Consider the following 18,503-nt stretch of genomic DNA (forward strand, 5'->3'; position numbering starts at 1 on the left):
TGTGGGGGACTTTAAACTAAACTCATTCCCTCGAAATAGGCTAATTGTGTTCAGTTGACTTCCTTGGATGCAACAGCCCTTACAAGTTAATCACCCAGGAAAGCCTCTTAGTGACAGCTATGCCTTAATTGCATACCAGACTGTGCCCATCAATTTGATGGCAGCAAATCCACACATTCCATCTGCATGGGAATGAGATATTCTGTCGAAAACCTTTGGTTCTCACTGAGAGAAATCTTAGTCTGAAGAAACATACAGCAGAAAGATGTATTAGAAAGCTATGCCATAACAGTCAGATTGTGTAATTCAGTGATTTTTATTAAAGGTACCACCCAAAATTCAATTACAGTTTTTGCTATTATGACCCTCTTGCAGGTCTTTTTGTGTTTAGACTCTTCAGCAACAGCTATCACCAGGGGCCCTTCAGTCTACACTAAAACATTAAAGGCTAAACAAACTGACCAGTGTGACAATAAAAGAGGAATGCAGAAAGGTGGGTTGGATTTGTTTTTGTGCCCACTCATCTTCACTCCAGTCTCAGCTCATCTACTTGTTCCCTGCTGCGTTTTAGCAGTTTATCCAGGGAGGCAGGGGTGAAAACGCTAACCTTTTCCACATAGCAATAAGTTCCCACCATGACATCGAACCAACATTGCTTCAGTGTCCCTCAGTGCTCGCTGTGAAACTGTCAGACGAGCTCTTTTCATCTGAGGGAAATCCTATCTGATTTACTCTCCTCCTGCTTCCTCAGCTGAGGCGCCTGTTTGCACAGGGCCATGTTTCATTTGAATATCAAAGCCTGTGAGGAGGTGTCCAGACACTTTAAATGCCATTTTTTGGGCTTCTCTCGAGGAATGTGACTGCTTAAGTGTCCTTGACGAAGGAACCTAATCACTGAGACAATGCCTCCTTTGTGGTTGCAGGGTGATGGTAATCTCTATCTACTCTCTGCTCTGTAGACAAGACGGTCACAGGAGAAGTCCATTTGCATCTCAGTGTGCAGCTCTTTTAGGCTCCACAGTTTAGGTGGCATCTGAGAAATTGTTCAAATTTTTGGCCATAAACCCTAGGAACCGTGACGGTGAACATCTTGACGTGTCCTACTTGTATTTACCATGCTGCATTTACAATTACCTATGCTGAACCAACAGTTGAAGACACATTGAAGACGGTCCCGGAAGTTGCCATGTGGAGTTCTCTCCACAAAGAAAGGTTAAGTTGAAATTCAGAGTAACTCATCAACACACTTTATGTGTATCCTAGGGGTCCAACAAATAAATTGAAAAGAACTGCCTCCTCATAAAACATTTGCAAAGTTGAGTTTTGGATGTTTTGAAACCTGCATTGTTTACATCTAAGTTTACTTGGTTGCAGTCTTCTTCTTCACTGCCTTTGTTGGTTTATTGCTCCATTTCTTGGTGCATTCTTGCACAATTGTACCTGTTAACAATTTGCGAAAAGAAAAGGAGGTGAATTTAAAATTTATTGTACATAGTCATTGTTATATCGTGTGCGCCATTAAAGTTGTTCTGTACAATAGCCCAATTGTTGTTGGAATTCCTACTTTATCCGGGCATCAATGATAGATCTGAGAAATTGTAACTTATTAATCCATAAATGACTGAAATGTCCAGTATCTGCAACGTGTAGACAAAAATACCAGATTCCAAAAACTTAAAAGATAAACCTTACTGCATTTCCCCTTTGCTGAACAGTGTTTTATTAATTTTTCAATGGCACTTGTGTTTGGTCTTCAACATTTATGTTCCTCTAGAGTTCAAGTAGAGAAGCTAGCAAAGCAGTAGGCAAAAATTAGCATACTGGCACCTACAGCTGTCTCCTTTGCTTGCATAACCTTCACCTTGCAGGTCCTAGTGATCCGTTGAGAGTCTCCCGAGTGGAACAGGCCTGCAAATATGTGATAAAACCATTAAAATGTTTATCTGTGACAAGCTTAAACGCAGAGTAACAACGGCACAGGTAGAAAAGAGTCATAAAGTCAGTGAAGTGACTCAGTTGAGTTGAGTTTTCTTGTAAAGAAATGAAAAGTGCATTGTGTGCATCTTTGAACAAACATGTTGAATGCATTTCCCCCCTCATAAAACATTTGCAGATTTTTGATCTTTACATCCATGTTTATTAGCTAGCAGTCTCCTATTTCCTTACCTTTGTTTGCATGTTCCCGCCAGTAACTGTCTATCAGTAGAATAACATGAAAAACATTGGCAGGAATGTGTATCGCATGGCTCAAGTTGCCTGTATGCTCATGATCCTGTATGTGAATCCTCTTGCCTGGGCATGATACGTACAAACAAAACAGGGCCTCACTCGTAAAAATATTGTTCCATAGCGCTACTAATGGTCAAAAACTCCACAGGGTGCCTTTCATTCCAAAAGAACCTCATAACTAGGTCCAATTTCTATCATCAATTTGTCATTCTGGTTATTTTGTTACCTCTAATAGGAGGAACCCATCATTGAGGAAAAACTATATATTAATAGAGAGAATCTTGCATGCACATTGAAGCTCAAGGCCAAGTGAAAGTTTCTAATTGCTATTATTATTATTTTGTTTGGAAAATTGACACTAAATGGACTAAAAGGAATCTTGTTTTCACAAAGATTATCATTTAAGGTACGAAACCAAACAAGGGGGAATAATGTCCACCATAAATTTGTACAATTGTAGGAGACTGTAAAAGCAGGTTATGTTTAGTTATGGCTGTGTTTCAGTTTGTCATACAGCTCTAATTTTCATAAGAATAAGTTCTATAAATGTATTTTCCTGCATCTACAAAAGGACTTCTGTAAGCAGATCTATTGTTGCAGCCTGCATTGGTTTTCTTAGTGCTTTCTTTATGCAAACAGATGAAGCCATGAGATAAATCCTGAAAAACAGCAAACAAATACATGACAGCTGGACAATGACGTAGTGTTCTCACACTATCAAACATCAGGCTCTTTATCTTCTCTGAGCCTCCTTATCTGCACATAAAGAATCTACCTGTATCTTTTGCTTTCTGCAACAAAAGTTTGGCATGTTCCTACACTGCTCCTCTAGGTGCCTCTCATACTTTCATCTGATGAGCTTGGTATGAATAGAGGTATGAACAGTGACCCTATCTTTGTTTGCAACTAAAAAAAAGCAGCATGAGGAAAAAAGCTTCTCCTATTATCTCTAGGATCCAAAGATACTGTACACCCTGCAGTTTATTGTATAGAGTGCAGCATTTATTTTCATCTGCACTGGCACGTTATGTTTAAATCTTATTTGAAGACAAATATATGTAAAAGTCTTCCTCATCTTTTTTCTGGGCTCCTCTAGCTTTATCTGTCTGTCACTTTCACAAAGTATTCCCTTTGTCTTAAATAGGTTAGATAGTTTTAATGTCTTTTCAACATCTCTTGTTGAAAAGACATTCTTGTACATTATTCTTCCTCGTGTTTAATTTTGTTTGATACCGTGATACAGTGTGTTTTGTGGTTAACTGAAGATTAAATGCATTTAGATCTTGGCTCATAATATGTTGTCCTTTGAGGCAAAGCTTTTGATAGATTGTAATAAAGCCTGGCCATGAATATATTTATCTGGACTTTGAAAGAAATTTGATCTTGACCATGCATCTTTTCATTAAGCCAGCTCATAAAGGACAAACAAATTTCATACACGGACATGGTTGCAACTTAAATTGAATTGTGTGTTTGTATAACCTACCTAACATAACCTTACACCATGGATGTAAGCAAAAACACATACAAGATAAACTGCAAAGTTTAGAGTCAACCATAAAAGACTATCAAAAACTGTGAGACTACCCAATTACACCAAAAGACCTACAGAACAAACTAAAATAACTTGAAACCAACATGGTCCTTAGCTCTGGGACCTTCCCCAATATATGGAAGCAAGGTCTCATAACGCCGCTCCACAAAAGTGGAGACGAAATTTGACCCAAATAACTACCATGGTATCCAGCAGCCTTCGGAAAATCCTCTGTATGATCACCACAGAATCCTCCAACTCTTTACTGAAAGTAATGTCCTGAGCAAATCCAAAATTGTTTTTTTTTACCAATTTATTGCACAACATAACATATCTTCACCTTCGGCACCCTTATCGACAACCAAATAAACAAAAACAAAAGAAAATTATTCTCCTGCCTTGTTGACTTCACAAAAAACTTCCATTCAATTTGGCACAAGGCTCTGCTGTATAAACAGCTAGAAAGTGGTGTTGGGGGAAAAACCTTTGACATCATTAACTCAGTGCACACAAACAAAAAGTGCGCTTTCAAGATTGGCAAAAAACACACAGGCGTCTTTCTCATAAGCTCGAGGGGTCAGACAAGGAAACAGCTTGAGTTTGACCCTCAACATGATATACATCAAAGAACTGGGGAGGGCATTAGAACGGTCTGCAGCACCTAGTGTCAGCCTAGCAGACACACAAGTCAAATGCCTACTGTTTGCAGATGATCTGGTGCTTCTGTCTCCAACCAAAGAAGGGCTACAACAGCAACTTGATCTTCTGCACCATTCATTCTCCCTGACCTGGGCCTTGAAAGTGAATATAACTAAGACAAAAATTATGATATTCCGAAAAAGACTCAATGCCACAGGTTCCTTCCCCCAGGCTTTGAATGACCGGCGAGACAACGCAATAAAGGCTTTTTAGGCCATCAAAAGGAACATGAAGTTGGACATCCCAGTTCAAATCTGGCTCAAAATATTGGACTCTGTTATAGAACCTATTTTCTTTTATGGTTGCGAGGTTTGAGTTCAACCCGCCAACCAAGATTTTACAAAATTGGACAAATACCAAATTGAGACTCTGCATATAGAATTCTGCAAATCCATTCTCCACAGTTTTGGAAAACTCCAAATAAAGCATGCAGAGCAGAATTAGGGTGATACCCAATAATTATAAATTAAAAAAAAGAAAGGATTTAAATGTTATAATCACCTAAAAGACAGGGTCCATGATATGCTCTACAACAAAGCCCTCGCCTTCAGAGAGAGCCTGGAGAGAAGCCCCCTCAGCCAGCTGGTTCAGGTACTCTGCTCACAAAAACAGGCAAAATCCCCAAATAGAAAACCCATTAGACTAAACCAAATTCTAAGAAAACAAAAAGAAAACTATTTCACACATTGGAACGAATAAACCAAAAACCAGAGCCAAGTGGAATGCTATTTGGCCCTAAACAGACTCAGTGGCCGATTACCTCACCACATTGACCGATCCAAAACTAAGGAAGTCCTTGACCATGTACAGACTCAGTGAGCAAAGCCTCGCCAACTGTACCAAGATATCAGACACAAATACTACTACATTACAACCGCCCAAAAGGACTCTGAAAACATGTTTAATAACAACAAATCTCCTGGGCGAAATGCAGCAATGTGCACAGGCGCAAGATTTGTGAGCTCTTGTGACCAGAAAAAGGCATCCAGTTGCCCTGTGTTGATCTCTGTACATAGACAGAGTTTCTGTACATAGACATAGTTACTGTACACACACACACAAGCACACACACACACACACACACACACACACATATATATATATATATATATATATATATATATATATATATTTTTTTTTTTTTTTTTTTTTTTTCTTTCCTAACTGAGTATTAGTAGTTGTTTTTAAGTCACACTTGCTCCGGCAATGTAAACGTCTGTTTCCCATGCTAATAAAGCCACTTTGAATTGAATTGAATTGAATGAGAATTCTTCGCCGGTGTCACTGTTTTCATTCTCGCGAGACTATCAAGCAGGAAGAGACGAAGGCGAAGGTCAAGAATTAAACATGGCGGCCCGCAGTGTGTTAGGGTCTGTTTGGACCTCATTTGCAGGCTTAAAATTAGGGGCTACAAGCACCAACGTGACCGCCCTTCAAAGGATTAATGTTCCTCAGCTGTCTGCTTTAAGCATCCAGAGCAGAGGGATCCGCCAAGGTGGGACTTTTTTTGCAAACGTTACGGTTTTAGCCTGTCAGTGTTCTAGCTAGCATGTTAATGTAAATGTAATACCAGGCACCTCACCTCAGCTTTTTCATCGCAAAAAGACTCCCGAGAAAACTTTACCCATGCAACACAATAATTACCAGATTTATTGACATATATATGAAATTCACCTTTTGTGACTTTGAGTCAGTCATACGTTTATTTTGTCCCTGCACCTCCTCATCTTTGGTTTGGAGAGACATGGAGAAGTTCCTTTCTTCCCGGACACTCTATTATTAGAGTATAAAGATATTATTACACAATTTGAATGTAATAATACACCTTTGAGTTACATGACAAATCTTATAATTGTAGATACACAACCCTTATGACAAAAAAAAATTGAACGCACACTGTTACATTTTAAATAATTATTTTCACTGGTCCCGTATTAAGGTATATTGACTTATGTTGAAGTTATTGATCATTTATATGTAGATACTACATTCTTTACTACTACTACTTTTCTTTTAAATTTACACATTCACACATTTGATTGTGCAAATATATAAGAATGATCATTTCATATTATAATTTATATTATATATAATAATCCGCTTAATGTCTGTAAGATCTTCCTCGTCTCAGCCTTATTGCAAGTGCAACAGAATAGCTCAAAAAAGTGTTTTGTATACGTAAACATAATACATATACTGCATTTGAAATTTGCACTAGATTGAACTTAAGCATTTATTAACATTTGCACTACATTTATATATACACATGACTTTTAAGAAGATATTAACTGTATGTAAATGTCAAGTTTGAGTTGAAGAAGTTAAAGTACATATACTTGCTGTCAAACTAATTAATGGTTTTATCACCCTGCACCATAATTGCTAAAAATGTCTTTCAGAGTTTAGGAAGGCAGTATATAAATATAGTAATTGCAATATTTGTTTCTATGATTAATGACTAATGTTATACAATGAATTTTTTACAGTGGTGGAGAAACAAGATGGTAAAACAACAACGGTGGGTACAAGCATGCTGTGATATGAAACTGACAGTAACACTGTACATGCGTTCTATCTTCCGTAGTGCTATGGTTGCCTTTTCTTCAGCTTTATTTTTATGATATGCACCCAGTGTTTTGATGTGTTTTGTTGCATCATGACAACAGCAATAAAAGAACATCAATAGGTATTCATTGTAATGAGAGCAATACAGAGCTTAGATACGTAAGCTTCACCTTGTTTTCCAAAGGAGAGGCTCCCTTTGACCTGCAGTGGCACGCCTCTGTAAACAACAGTTAGCTTTTATAATAGGGGTGAGGGAGTCTGGATTTGAAAAGAAATGCTTTCAGTCACTGCACTCGTAATTTTTTATATTAGCAGTGAATCACAGTACTCTGACTAAAAAGATGAATCTGACAAAGAAGCTACCATGGCTTATTATTAGAATAACTGTAGTAATGTTCATCTTTTGTCAGATTGAGGGACAAATCGTGGACATTCCTGCAGGACCACAACCTCCAAACCCCACAGCCAAGTGTCCTATCTACAAATGGAACCTGCAGCACAAATACAACTACACGGTAAATGCGTTCACAGGCATGCAGTACCCAAATAATTACAGATAGTACTCCAAGTGTATCAGCTCTTTAAAGTGCCTGATATTCTTGCCCCCCCCCCCCAGGATGTCTTGTTGCTCAGTCAGTTTATCAGGTCAGATGGAGGGATGTTGCCCAGGAGAATCACTGGTCTCTGTCCAGAGGAACATCGCAAGATTGCCATCTGTGTTCAGATGGCTCACAGAGCAGGTCTGTGTTACTGCCGGTCCCTTGTTGGTGTAGTTGCACTGAAATCTTTGTCCACTCCAATCTCAAGATATCCTCACTTTGTTTCTCTATTTTGACACTGGGTATGTCAGTGTACTGTAGAAGGCTTGAGGCAAAAATTTAAAATACGGTTTATTAGTGGAGACAAATAATCATATGAAGGTATTGATTTTGACACTGCCGAATGGCAAGAAGTTATGCAAACTGGGCCAAGACATGATACCGGGATAGATTTAGGGCTAACCCTAACCCCTAATATATTAATATCCTAATATATTAAGATTGTATTCTTACTGTTTGCTTGTAAATTGCCTCTAAGCTGTTCATTCATTACAGAACCAACCACTGAAGCTGAATTTTGTCTGCTTGTCACGATGCTGGTTCACATTGATTTTAAACTGTCACCTGTCGGGCTGCGCGAAGTCTGGTGACAGGGATAATGAAGTAATTGTTCGGTGTTAATTGGGTGGAAAGTGTGAATCTAAATATGTGGCCTGAGTAGAACCCACCTGAAATGTATCATTATTTTGTATCTTTTTACCCCATACATACTGATGTGTAGTCGTTTTCTCTGGCACGTTTAAGTTAAACTTGTCTGAATTTTCTCCTCTGTGTCCAAGGTCTACTCCCCGACCACACACCCAAACTTCCAGAGGGCCATGTACCAAAGAGGCCCAAGCCACAACTTAACAGGTTAAGTGTGCATATGTGTCTGCACATGTGTTTCTCGGCATTATCTACCAATTCCCAACATGGATGTACAGGGCAGTTAAAATGATTAATAATTATATATTTTCAACTCTTTTTTTTGTACAGATACCTGACTCGTTGGTCCATTAACTCAGTGAAACCCATTTATAAAAAAGGACTGAAGTGGTGTAAGAAGCGCATGCCTGTTGGCCACCCAGCACTCAAGGACAATGTGTGCTACAGTGTCAAGCCTGTTTACATAAAACACTGAAGGACAGAAAGCCTGACAGATCAATACAGCAGCTCTAGGAGAGTAGGAGGGCCTATTATGCAAGGATGCAGTGGATTTCCAAGTCTTTCAACTACATCTGTAGTTTACCCAGACTTTCGTCATACTTCCCTGGGAAAAGGCTTAAAAGCTTCATCCATCTGTATTTATTCTACCTTTTGTTTATTAAGCTGCATCATGCTTTTAATGAATCATGCTGAGCCCCTCCCAGAACCATCAATTTTGTTTCTGTGGGTTTTCAAAAAGCCCTTGAAGTGAACTCAGTGACAACTCAATGTGAGCAACAACTAGGTCAGTGTTACATTTTCAAAGTAGGTGGTATGTTGACTGTGTATACTCAATGCAACACAGATGTGCAAATAAAATCTGCCTGTTTATTCTGCCTCTCAACGTGCGTACTGTGCAGGAATACCTTTTATGCATAAGAACTAAATGGAACAAAAAGCTTGCAGACACAAACTGCATGACTGAACCCCTTTATTTGTTTTAAGAAGAAACAAAGAGTCCTGTAATAAGTTGTATAAAATACATTTTTGTTTTGAGGATTGATATGAACAACAGAGAAACAAGAGAAATTTGTATAAGTATTAAGAAGTCTCTTTATAGCATGAAAGGAAGGTCCAAGTTCTTGGTCCCATCGCCAATGTAGAGGTATCCGTGCTGTGGCGTCATTGGCACATGGTAGAAGGTTAGGCCAAGCCACATCAGGCTGCGAAGCAAGCACACTTTGCTGGCACATTCAAACTGGTGACTCCATGACCCTGCACACGAACACGGGAGACTGGTAAACAGTTGATGTTAAGTGCAAGAGACTACATCATGTTGTTCTCTGACCGCAAAGTAGATGGGTAGAGTAATCTTTGGAAATTATTCCAAGACGATAATAATATTCACATGCTAGGGGTAGTCAAGGGATACACCCTTTGTGCTGTGGATATCTACAGTCAAACTTATTTCTCAATATGTTTGGGTGTGACCATGAACAAAGACCCAGGGAACGGAGAATTAGAACTGAATCATCTGTTATGTAAACATAAAAACCATTGAATGGATTCCTTTATAGAAAAGAGATGATTCCGAATGAGAAAGTTGCTTCACTACTTCTCTATTTGAAATATGAAATATTTATGATTCAGTTAATAGTATAAAAGAAAGCAAATGTCCAGGTTATAACTGGGCTGCTGCTGCAGGAGGGGAAACTTAAAGCTGTAAATCTGGAGCTGGAAACAGCGGTTGTGGAAAAGGGGGAGTCAGGCCTGGGGTCTCAGAGGAAAGCACCTGTATTTTGGTGGAGATACATCAAACCACATTTTCCCCAGAGTCCCATTTGAAAAATGTTAACTCTTCCTCCTTTTGAGTGAACACGTGATCTGTTAAGATGGCTGCAGCGAGGGTGTGCCATCAAGACAGCTGTGTAGCGTCTGCTGCAGTGATGGTACTGCTGACGTCCGTATCAACACAAAGAACACACACAAACATGTGGAAGCTCTCAAATCAGACATCTGTTTAATTTTTTCTGTCTTTTTTCTGTCTTTTTCTGTCTTTCACACTCATATACTTTATCTGCATCTGCATCCAGCCAAGCAACCAACCTCACAAATTTGCTAGCACCAAACTAATCTTGACTAAATGCACACTATTCTTTTTAAAGTATTCATTTTGTTTGCCTCGAGAGTTAGAATTTTCAAACATAGAGTACTGCTCAACAGCTCCAATGTCTGAGTTTCCCACCACTATTTGAGCACACAAACCTGAAAGACTCAACATCATCATGTCATGCTTTCAACAACATTCCCAAACAATGCTCAGAAGAACATTCAAGAGTCTACAAAACTTGTATGCACTGGATAGTAACTGGCGGTAGTAATTTGTCAGAAATGAGCTAAAACTTGCTAAAATACTATATTAATCATTGAATTGTATTAGTCAGATCTACAGATGTGTGCAGTGCCATTTATCTAATCTATCTATTTAAAATCTGTTTGGTTTCTGGCGGTCGTCTTCACATGTACTGTTACCATAGTACACGGGCCCTGAATCCAGGACTAAGAGCCAAAATATTTCTATTCAGACTAAACAGTAGTAGTCAGGTTATCAGACCCCTACAACACAAACTTCATGAGAAAAGTTACAAGTTTCCAACATTCCCGGTTAAGCTTTTCCATCTGGCAGGTGGGTTGACATCAGAAAGTTTAATGAGTGTAGCCTTGCTTAATCTATCATTTTACGGTTAAAACAATTCAGTTTTTCTACTTTGAAGAAACCTCTCCTTACTTTCAGTCAGCTGAATCATTATAATGATTAGAGTTAAGATCACACCTCATTAGTTGTAATGTAGCATGGCAGTTGGAACACACAGAAAGAGGGTAACCTCAAGCTTTATCACTGGCATTGTAAAGGCCTCATTAACATGTTACTTGAGGATTTCTTATGCATAGCTGTGGTAATTGTTCCAGGTTATATGATGAGCATTTTCTTGACTGGTTTGATATACTGTAGTTTTCTTTACAAGAACTCCTGGAGCTCACTAATCTTTAAATAAAAAAGTGGTAGCTGAGAGAGGTGTCCAAGTACTGGAATACTTGCAACAAGTCCTGTAAGATGTGATGTTTTTTTAGTTGTACATGACGAAACAGCAAGTGACACGTGTTAGTGTAGGGTAGACCGAGCTCTGTGGCTTCACCTTTAGGAATGTCTTCACTAAGTACATCCAGGAAGTCAATAGCTGGGTTCAATTCACCCATTTCCAGGATGGATTTCTTCTTCAGAATCTTTGGTTTGCTGAAGTGAAGGAAATTGTCAAGCTTCCCTGCCTCTGAGAGAGACAGACCTGAGGAACAATGCACACAGACAAGAAGTTCAAACTTTCACACTGATTTCCCAAAATGCTGTTTCACATTTGGTATTTATTTTAATTGGAGCAATATGTAACATTTTGGTCCAATTAAAATAAATACCACATTTTGAACAAACTTTATCAAACATGTCATGATCACATGCAGCTACAAATGTCAGCGCTTCACAATGAGACACAGGGGCACACACATCATGTGAAACAGTAGTATGTATTTACCCCCAAAGCTGCGGTTGATCTGGACAAGGCCATTTGGACTCTTGATGAAGGCGCCACGTGGTACTACAGACACTTCCTCATCAATCTGATGGATTGTTACTGCCAGCCTGCTCTCCTCATTGACTTTGGCCTGAAACCAAGAACAGTCTATCACACAGCTGGAATTTCATGACTGTACAGACACTGTCGATATCAGCTAGAAAAACAAATCACTGAAATACCTCAGCTTTGAGACTAATCTGAAATTATCTTTTGAACTAATTCTTCCTGAATAAAAACATTTCTTTCTAGCAGATAGCTGACCTGAGACACTGAGCCTAAATATATTTGTTGGCAAAAATAGGACACTGTCTTCTCCTGCAGTTTCCTCTTCTTTTTTTATCGTATGTTTAATTTTGGTCCCACATTCATCTTTGTTTTGGCTTTATTTATAGTTCTACTGCATAATGCTGTGCTAAAATATTTTTCTTTGGATAAAAGTAGATGGATATCCATTTATAATCTACCTAGAGGAGAATTTAACACTTGGTATGTCTTGCTATGGTGTGTTACTCCTCTACACTTTAATAATGCTTGTCTATGTGACTTGGAAGTACTTGGTCTTGAGTTTTATCTGACAGCCTTCTATGTTCAGTCTAAAACTACTTAGTATTGATCATACTTACCGCTACCACCTCCTCTTCAGCCTCATCTCCTTCTCCTCGCCTGCGGATCTCAAGCCGCTCATACACATATGAGGGGTCTCCTATGAAGCGACTCTTGGCAGCCCTGGACACTTTATCGATCATAGAGTCTGTGGCATCGGGCAGCAGGAACCAGTCCATGCAGTTGAAGCTGGAGATAACGGCCAAAAGATATGCAGACAGGTTATTTGATTAGTCAAGGCCAGACATACAGTAGGATATGAAATGAAAACACAGTTGGGGCTATCCTACCTATACAGATTCTTTTTATCCTTCATCTCATCTTCTCCTCTCCCCTGAGCAATAAAATAATCCTCCTTTAATCCCAATATTTTGCCCCAAAACAAGACTCGATGGAATTTGTAGTTTTTCTTCAGAATCGTCAAGGAGGTCTGCAGGGCGGTTCTTTGCTCAACGCTTAGAGTATGCCCGCTACCGGCAACGAGTTCCAAGGAATAGTATAACGAGTTTGAGTCCATTCTTTATCTAATAACCGCCTTTAAAGTCTAAATATTACTTACCGTAATGTTATACGGTGTTATTAACTACTTGCTAGCCAACATAACAGCTAACAAAAGCTCTCGGCTCCGAATTTGGTTTCTACTGACAACAAACCTTGTTGATGTGGTTGCCATAGCAGCGCTCAAGGTTGTTTTTTTTTCTTTTTTTTTTCTTTTTTCTTCCTTGCTTTTTTATTTTCTTTTTCAAGTAACTTTTTTGAGTGTGTCGTGCTGCCACTAAGTATCAGAGAAACACAACTAAATCGTTAACATATAATCTGGTGTGTGTTTCATTGACGTCATGGCACAACATACTTTCCTGAGCTGTCCTTGCACACACTGTACGTGGTTATTAAAATATCTGATGTAGTGGTGGAATAACTGTGATTTTCCTAATTCTAACAGTAAAATCTCTCATATTTGAGCTTTTGCTAACCTCTCCCGAGTGCTGATAATGGGCTCTGTGTGTTGGCTTCAAGCTTTCTCCCTCTTTCACCCATGACCCTCATGGCAGACAGCAAGCAGAGGAAGGGAAACACCAAAGACTGGGAGTTTTGTCTCTGGTAGTGTTAAGCCCTTTGCACAGCTGGCAGGATACATGCTCAGATCCATCAAACATTACTTCATGGCGCATGGGAGTAGGAGTGAATAGCTCTATGAATTAATCTCTGGATGCATTTCCTATGTACACACAATCACTGGGACTGTTTGTCTGCATATTAGGGAATAGAAAAACATAAGGGAACTGTTGGAGTGTACTTTAAATTAGCAATGAGGTATTGCGTAGGTAAATTTGTTATGTCCATGGCCGTAATTCAAGGGAATTTACCGGCTTATGACATAAACTGATAACACATGGCAGGTTGTCTTCTTCTGGACTTACTGCAATTTTCAGATTTAGGGCCAGAAAATGAGACAGTTTGTGTGTACGTTATAGGGCTGAGGCTATGGAAGTGCTTTGGCCACAATTGAAAACATGATCTAGCATGGGAAAAGAGGATGTATGAAATAGGTGTCAGTGTGTGATTTTGTTATTGAATTGAATATTTGCAATTGGCTGCTTTGTATTTCACCGTCAGATCTGTTTGCTTTTCAAGGGTGATGTAGCAAAGGGTTTTATTTTGATATTTTGATTGTAAGCCTCAATATGTTAAGACCTGCTCAGCTGGTAAGCTTTTGCAAAGGAAAAGTTTTATTGGGCAAAAAGGAAAATCTTTTCCTTCTCTCTCTTCTTAGGTCTTTCTGCTCAAATTTTCTTCCATAAATTTCCAGCATTTCATTCATTTTCTCTTTGCCGTTGCTGTCAGCTGTCTACCAATCTTTAAATATTTTCTGGGTTTTGGGCAAACGTCCACCATTCTGTCGCCATCGTGATCATCTGACTATCTTGCAACATTTAACCAAAGATTTGTCATCTTCCACCCGCTCTAGTGTCTTGAATCCAAAGGTGAAGACTGAGTAGTGCTGAGATGCTGCTCTGAGCAGCATATGATACAAATCCTCTTTAAAAGGCATTAAAAGGACATTGGTTTTTTTTGTTTTGTTTTATCCTGGCTCAGACCCAGCACACTTAGTCAATGTAAGCAGTGTGAAGTTGGCTTAAGTTACACTCAGAAAAACATGATCCGCTACTGTCCAAAAAAGATTTTGGACTGTTTGCCAGTGTTCTTTTTTGCCAAAGGAAATACAGTATATGACCCTGAAATCCAAGGATGTGAGGGTTTCTGAATTGGGAACTTAATTTACGCGCAAGAAAACAGAACAAACAATACATCCAAAAAACAGTTCTCATTCAGGCTGGAAGACTGTTGTATTACCCCTGTCTTCATTCTTACCATCTTGTCCTCACCATTTAAAGTTATAACCGCTAAGATTTTTATGAATTGAAACCCAATTTTGAATACTATTTATAGCTGCCATTGTTTCTGTAATAGCCATACAGTGTATATATATTTTGTAATTTCTTCTCGGTATAGTCGTCTTCAGTGATGGCGGCGGGGTCCGCCATTCCCACACTGGATTCAGATTGTCTTCACATGCACAGGAGATTCATATGAAACGAGGAATTTGTGTTTTGTACCGTTACCGTTAACTTTATCTCACTGATGTCATTCTCTCTGATTACTGTCACAACTGTATCCGAGCTGTGTTAAGTTACTGCTAATGCTAACTGAGCATTTCCTGCTGCTGCTGCTTTCAGCTAATTCAATGTGAAACAGCAGCATGTAGGACATGCGGATTTCCTGCATGCATCACTTCCTGTGAATCCCTTGTGTGTGTGAAAGCAATCTGAATTCAGTGGTGAAAAGGCAGACCCCGACACTAACAGTGAAAACAACTATATAGAGGGGAGAATGTAAATACACTGAATGGCTACTGCAAAAAAAAGGTCGACCATAAATTGTATCATAAATGATTTTCATGAAAATCTGAGGGTTATAACTTAAAAAAATTAATTACAGGCAATTTCTCTTAAGAACAGCAATCTGAAAAACTCACAAGCAGGTTTTAATAATTCCTAATGTCGATTCATTCCCATGCCTATTCATATGCTGCACTGCATTTCCAGGGCTCTGTTTGCTGGCTGTAATTGTCCGAACAAAAGGGCTTGGTCTGGAGTCACATGCTCGATCGGCAGCGGTGATTTCAGCTGCCTGGCCTGTTGCCCTTCTGGCTAATGTAGTCCACCAACAGAAAAGGGATGGAGAGTGGGGTGACTTCTCTGCAGAGTACCCCACACAGAAGAGAATACCCAAGGACAGCCCCTCACCAACCCTCCCACTCGCTCACACAGACAAACACACTTTGAGCTTGTTGCTCAGGGTGGCACCTCATTAGAGCTGGCAGTCTAGGTGGAAGTTTTGGAGTTGCAAGCCACAGAGTGACACACATACACACCACTTCATTTGTCCTGCCCAATTGGCTGGGAAGGAAGTAATACTTGGAATGAGGCGGTCTGTTTCTGTCCTGGTCCCGCTGCTCTGGGAAACTCACCTCCCAGGCAACCAGCGTTGCCACGGCACTAATCCTGACGGACAAAAGATGGGAGTGCCACAGAGCACGATGCTGCCAGACACTCTTATTGGTTGGCACGATCCCACGCGATGCCCTGATTGGCCAGTGCCGTGTTTATATACAAATTGGAGCAGTCAGAGGTCACATCCATCGATCTTGGTGGTGACATGAAGGAAACCTGACCCCAAAACCTCAGGACTCTAAATGGGTTTAATTCCTGTTTGATACGCACACATACAAGCACACACACACACAAACGCAGCGGCTCTTTCTTAAGTCCAGTGGCCTGGGAGTGCAGAATTAAGTGAATACTGAGAGAGAGGGAGTGAAGTGACTAAATAATAGTGTCTGTGGTGTACAAAAGCACAGACCACAACAATACCAAGAATGCACTGAGAGCACTGAGTTCAGCGGGTTGTACACCTAAAGAAAAACACCAAACAGGTTTTGGATTAATACTGGATAAATATTTTGATCCGGAGGAGGGTGTGTCGTGTAAACTAGTCATACTTTACAGGATAAATCACTGCTGTTTCATTTGACCTGGGGTGCTAACAACCTGCTCAAAAACAGTAATTATCATAATCAATAGGTTTTATGGTTTCAGATTTCAAAGCTTATTATTTTACTCGCCTCATTTACTTCTCTTGATTACCTAAATCTATTAGTATCAACACTTTCTCCCTTTCAGTTTAGATTTCATTAGAAATAGACTGATGAATTGACTAGGCTAATATTAGCTTATTGCTGATATATCCATATATCAGTGTATATATATATATATATATATATATATATAATATATATATATATATATATATATATATATATAAATGTATATATATATATGTAATCCAACAAGAAATTCTAGTACCGAAATACAAAAGATATATTTGAGATCATTTATAAACAGTGTCTCATTACATATTTTGTCCACCAGAGAGCACTGACACTTTATTTATACTGTAAAATTTCCTCCTTACATACAGTATCACGACTCTTTAAAGGAATAACTCTACATTATGGGAACTACTCTTATTCGCTTTCTTGCCAAAAATTAGATTGATGCCACTCTCACGTCTGTGCTATAAACATTAATCTACAGCCAGCTTCTTTTTTTTTTTTTTTTTTAGCTTAGTTTAGCACAAAGACTTAAATTAGGGGGAAACAGCTAGCCTGGCTTTGTCTGAAGGTAGTAAAATCTGCCTACCAGCACCTCTAAAGCTCACTGATGAACATATTATGTCTTGCTTGTTCAATCTGTACTAAAAAGTGTAAAAATGACAGGTTGTGATTTTGGTTCATTTGCTAGACTAAGCTAAAATAACCAATTTTTCTCATCTAACTCTTGGCAAAAAAAAGCAAATAATATTACCTTAAAGAAACAAATGGGAACGCTTATCTAACAGGTCTCTAAGTCCTGAATGTTATCCTTATAATTACCTTGACATTTTACTCAAAGGAACTCAGTCATTTGGATTATAGAGAATTACAGGCAAAATACAGACATTGTTCAGTTGTTTCAGATTAATTAATTCAAATTAGGTGCTAGCGTAACCCTGAGAGCCATGTAGTTGTTGCAGAGCAGCTCTGCTAAACACACAGGAATGGGAACTTTGTCCACAGGCAAGCATACACCAAGCATTCAACATACAGTGGGACCCAGAAGTCTGAGACCACTTTCCCATTCACTTGGGGAAGAGGTCTCAGACCTTTGGACCCCACTCTATATGGAGAACAAGTTTTAGAAAATAAAGTAATGATGATGGAGCTTTTCTCTTAAGGACTTAATGACTACTTTCCCTATAATTTTCACCGAATCACATAATCCATCTCCAGGCCACTTCTTGGAAATTGTTAGGAAATGATTAGGAAATTTTAGACCGATTACATAAAGCATTACTAAACAACTTGAAGGGATCCATGTTTTGTAGTGAGAATGAGAGAGGTAGTTTGCATGTCAAGTGTGGAGCACTGCACCTTTGTGTAAAACCAGACATAAACAATGGCACAAACTGCTCCCAGTTTGCATGTAAATTGGATCAAACTTCAGATCAGGCTCTGACACGCCCATTTCCAGAGGCCAAGAACCATGTGTGCTGAAACTGAGCCAGTGATTTTGTGGGGTGTTTAACATCAGGTCAAAGTTCGATGTGTGGTTTTGGAAAGTTGCAGCTTCTTCTGATGTTGAGACTGAGCTGCTTCCCAGGCTCCCGCAGCCGTAACATCCACATTACTCCTGCGCCACTGAGCTAGCAGAAGGCAATCTCCTTCAAACGCACATTAAATAGACTCAACTCACGGGCTGTATATCAGGTGTCTAATATCAAACTCCCAACTCTTTCCCAGCTCATCCTCAGAGCCATGACAATATCTGCAAGTTATTAGTGGCCCCATATCCTGACCCTGCACAGCCTTCTCATGTGAATTTGTTGAGGTATCTTTTCAAATCTGTCTCCCAAGTCTTG

General features: G+C 39.3%; 2 protein-coding genes across 2 annotated transcripts; one reads left to right on the plus strand and one right to left on the minus strand.

Moving 5' to 3' along the window:
* The first annotated feature begins 5,750 nt into the window (after positions 1 to 5,750).
* mrps18a (mitochondrial ribosomal protein S18A) lies at positions 5,751 to 9,198 on the plus strand. Its single transcript, XM_040124707.1, has 6 exons — positions 5,751 to 5,957; positions 6,949 to 6,980; positions 7,438 to 7,542; positions 7,644 to 7,767; positions 8,406 to 8,478; positions 8,602 to 9,198. The coding sequence occupies exons 1-6, from the start codon at positions 5,810 to 5,812 to the stop codon at positions 8,744 to 8,746; spliced, it is 627 nt and encodes a 208-aa protein (XP_039980641.1). The 5' UTR covers positions 5,751 to 5,809; the 3' UTR covers positions 8,747 to 9,198.
* Positions 9,199 to 9,276: 78 nt separating this feature from the next.
* Positions 9,277 to 13,099, minus strand: rsph9 (radial spoke head component 9). The gene is made up of 5 exons (XM_040124706.1): positions 12,773 to 13,099; positions 12,503 to 12,671; positions 11,838 to 11,967; positions 11,448 to 11,594; positions 9,277 to 9,525 (listed from the first exon to the last, which is right to left on the minus strand). The coding sequence occupies exons 1-5, from the start codon at positions 12,997 to 12,999 to the stop codon at positions 9,365 to 9,367; spliced, it is 834 nt and encodes a 277-aa protein (XP_039980640.1). The 5' UTR covers positions 13,000 to 13,099; the 3' UTR covers positions 9,277 to 9,364.
* Positions 13,100 to 18,503: the final 5,404 nt, after the last annotated feature.

Source organism: Xiphias gladius, chromosome 4, assembly GCF_016859285.1.
Source record: "Xiphias gladius isolate SHS-SW01 ecotype Sanya breed wild chromosome 4, ASM1685928v1, whole genome shotgun sequence".
Taxonomy (NCBI): Eukaryota; Metazoa; Chordata; class Actinopteri; order Istiophoriformes; family Xiphiidae; genus Xiphias; species Xiphias gladius.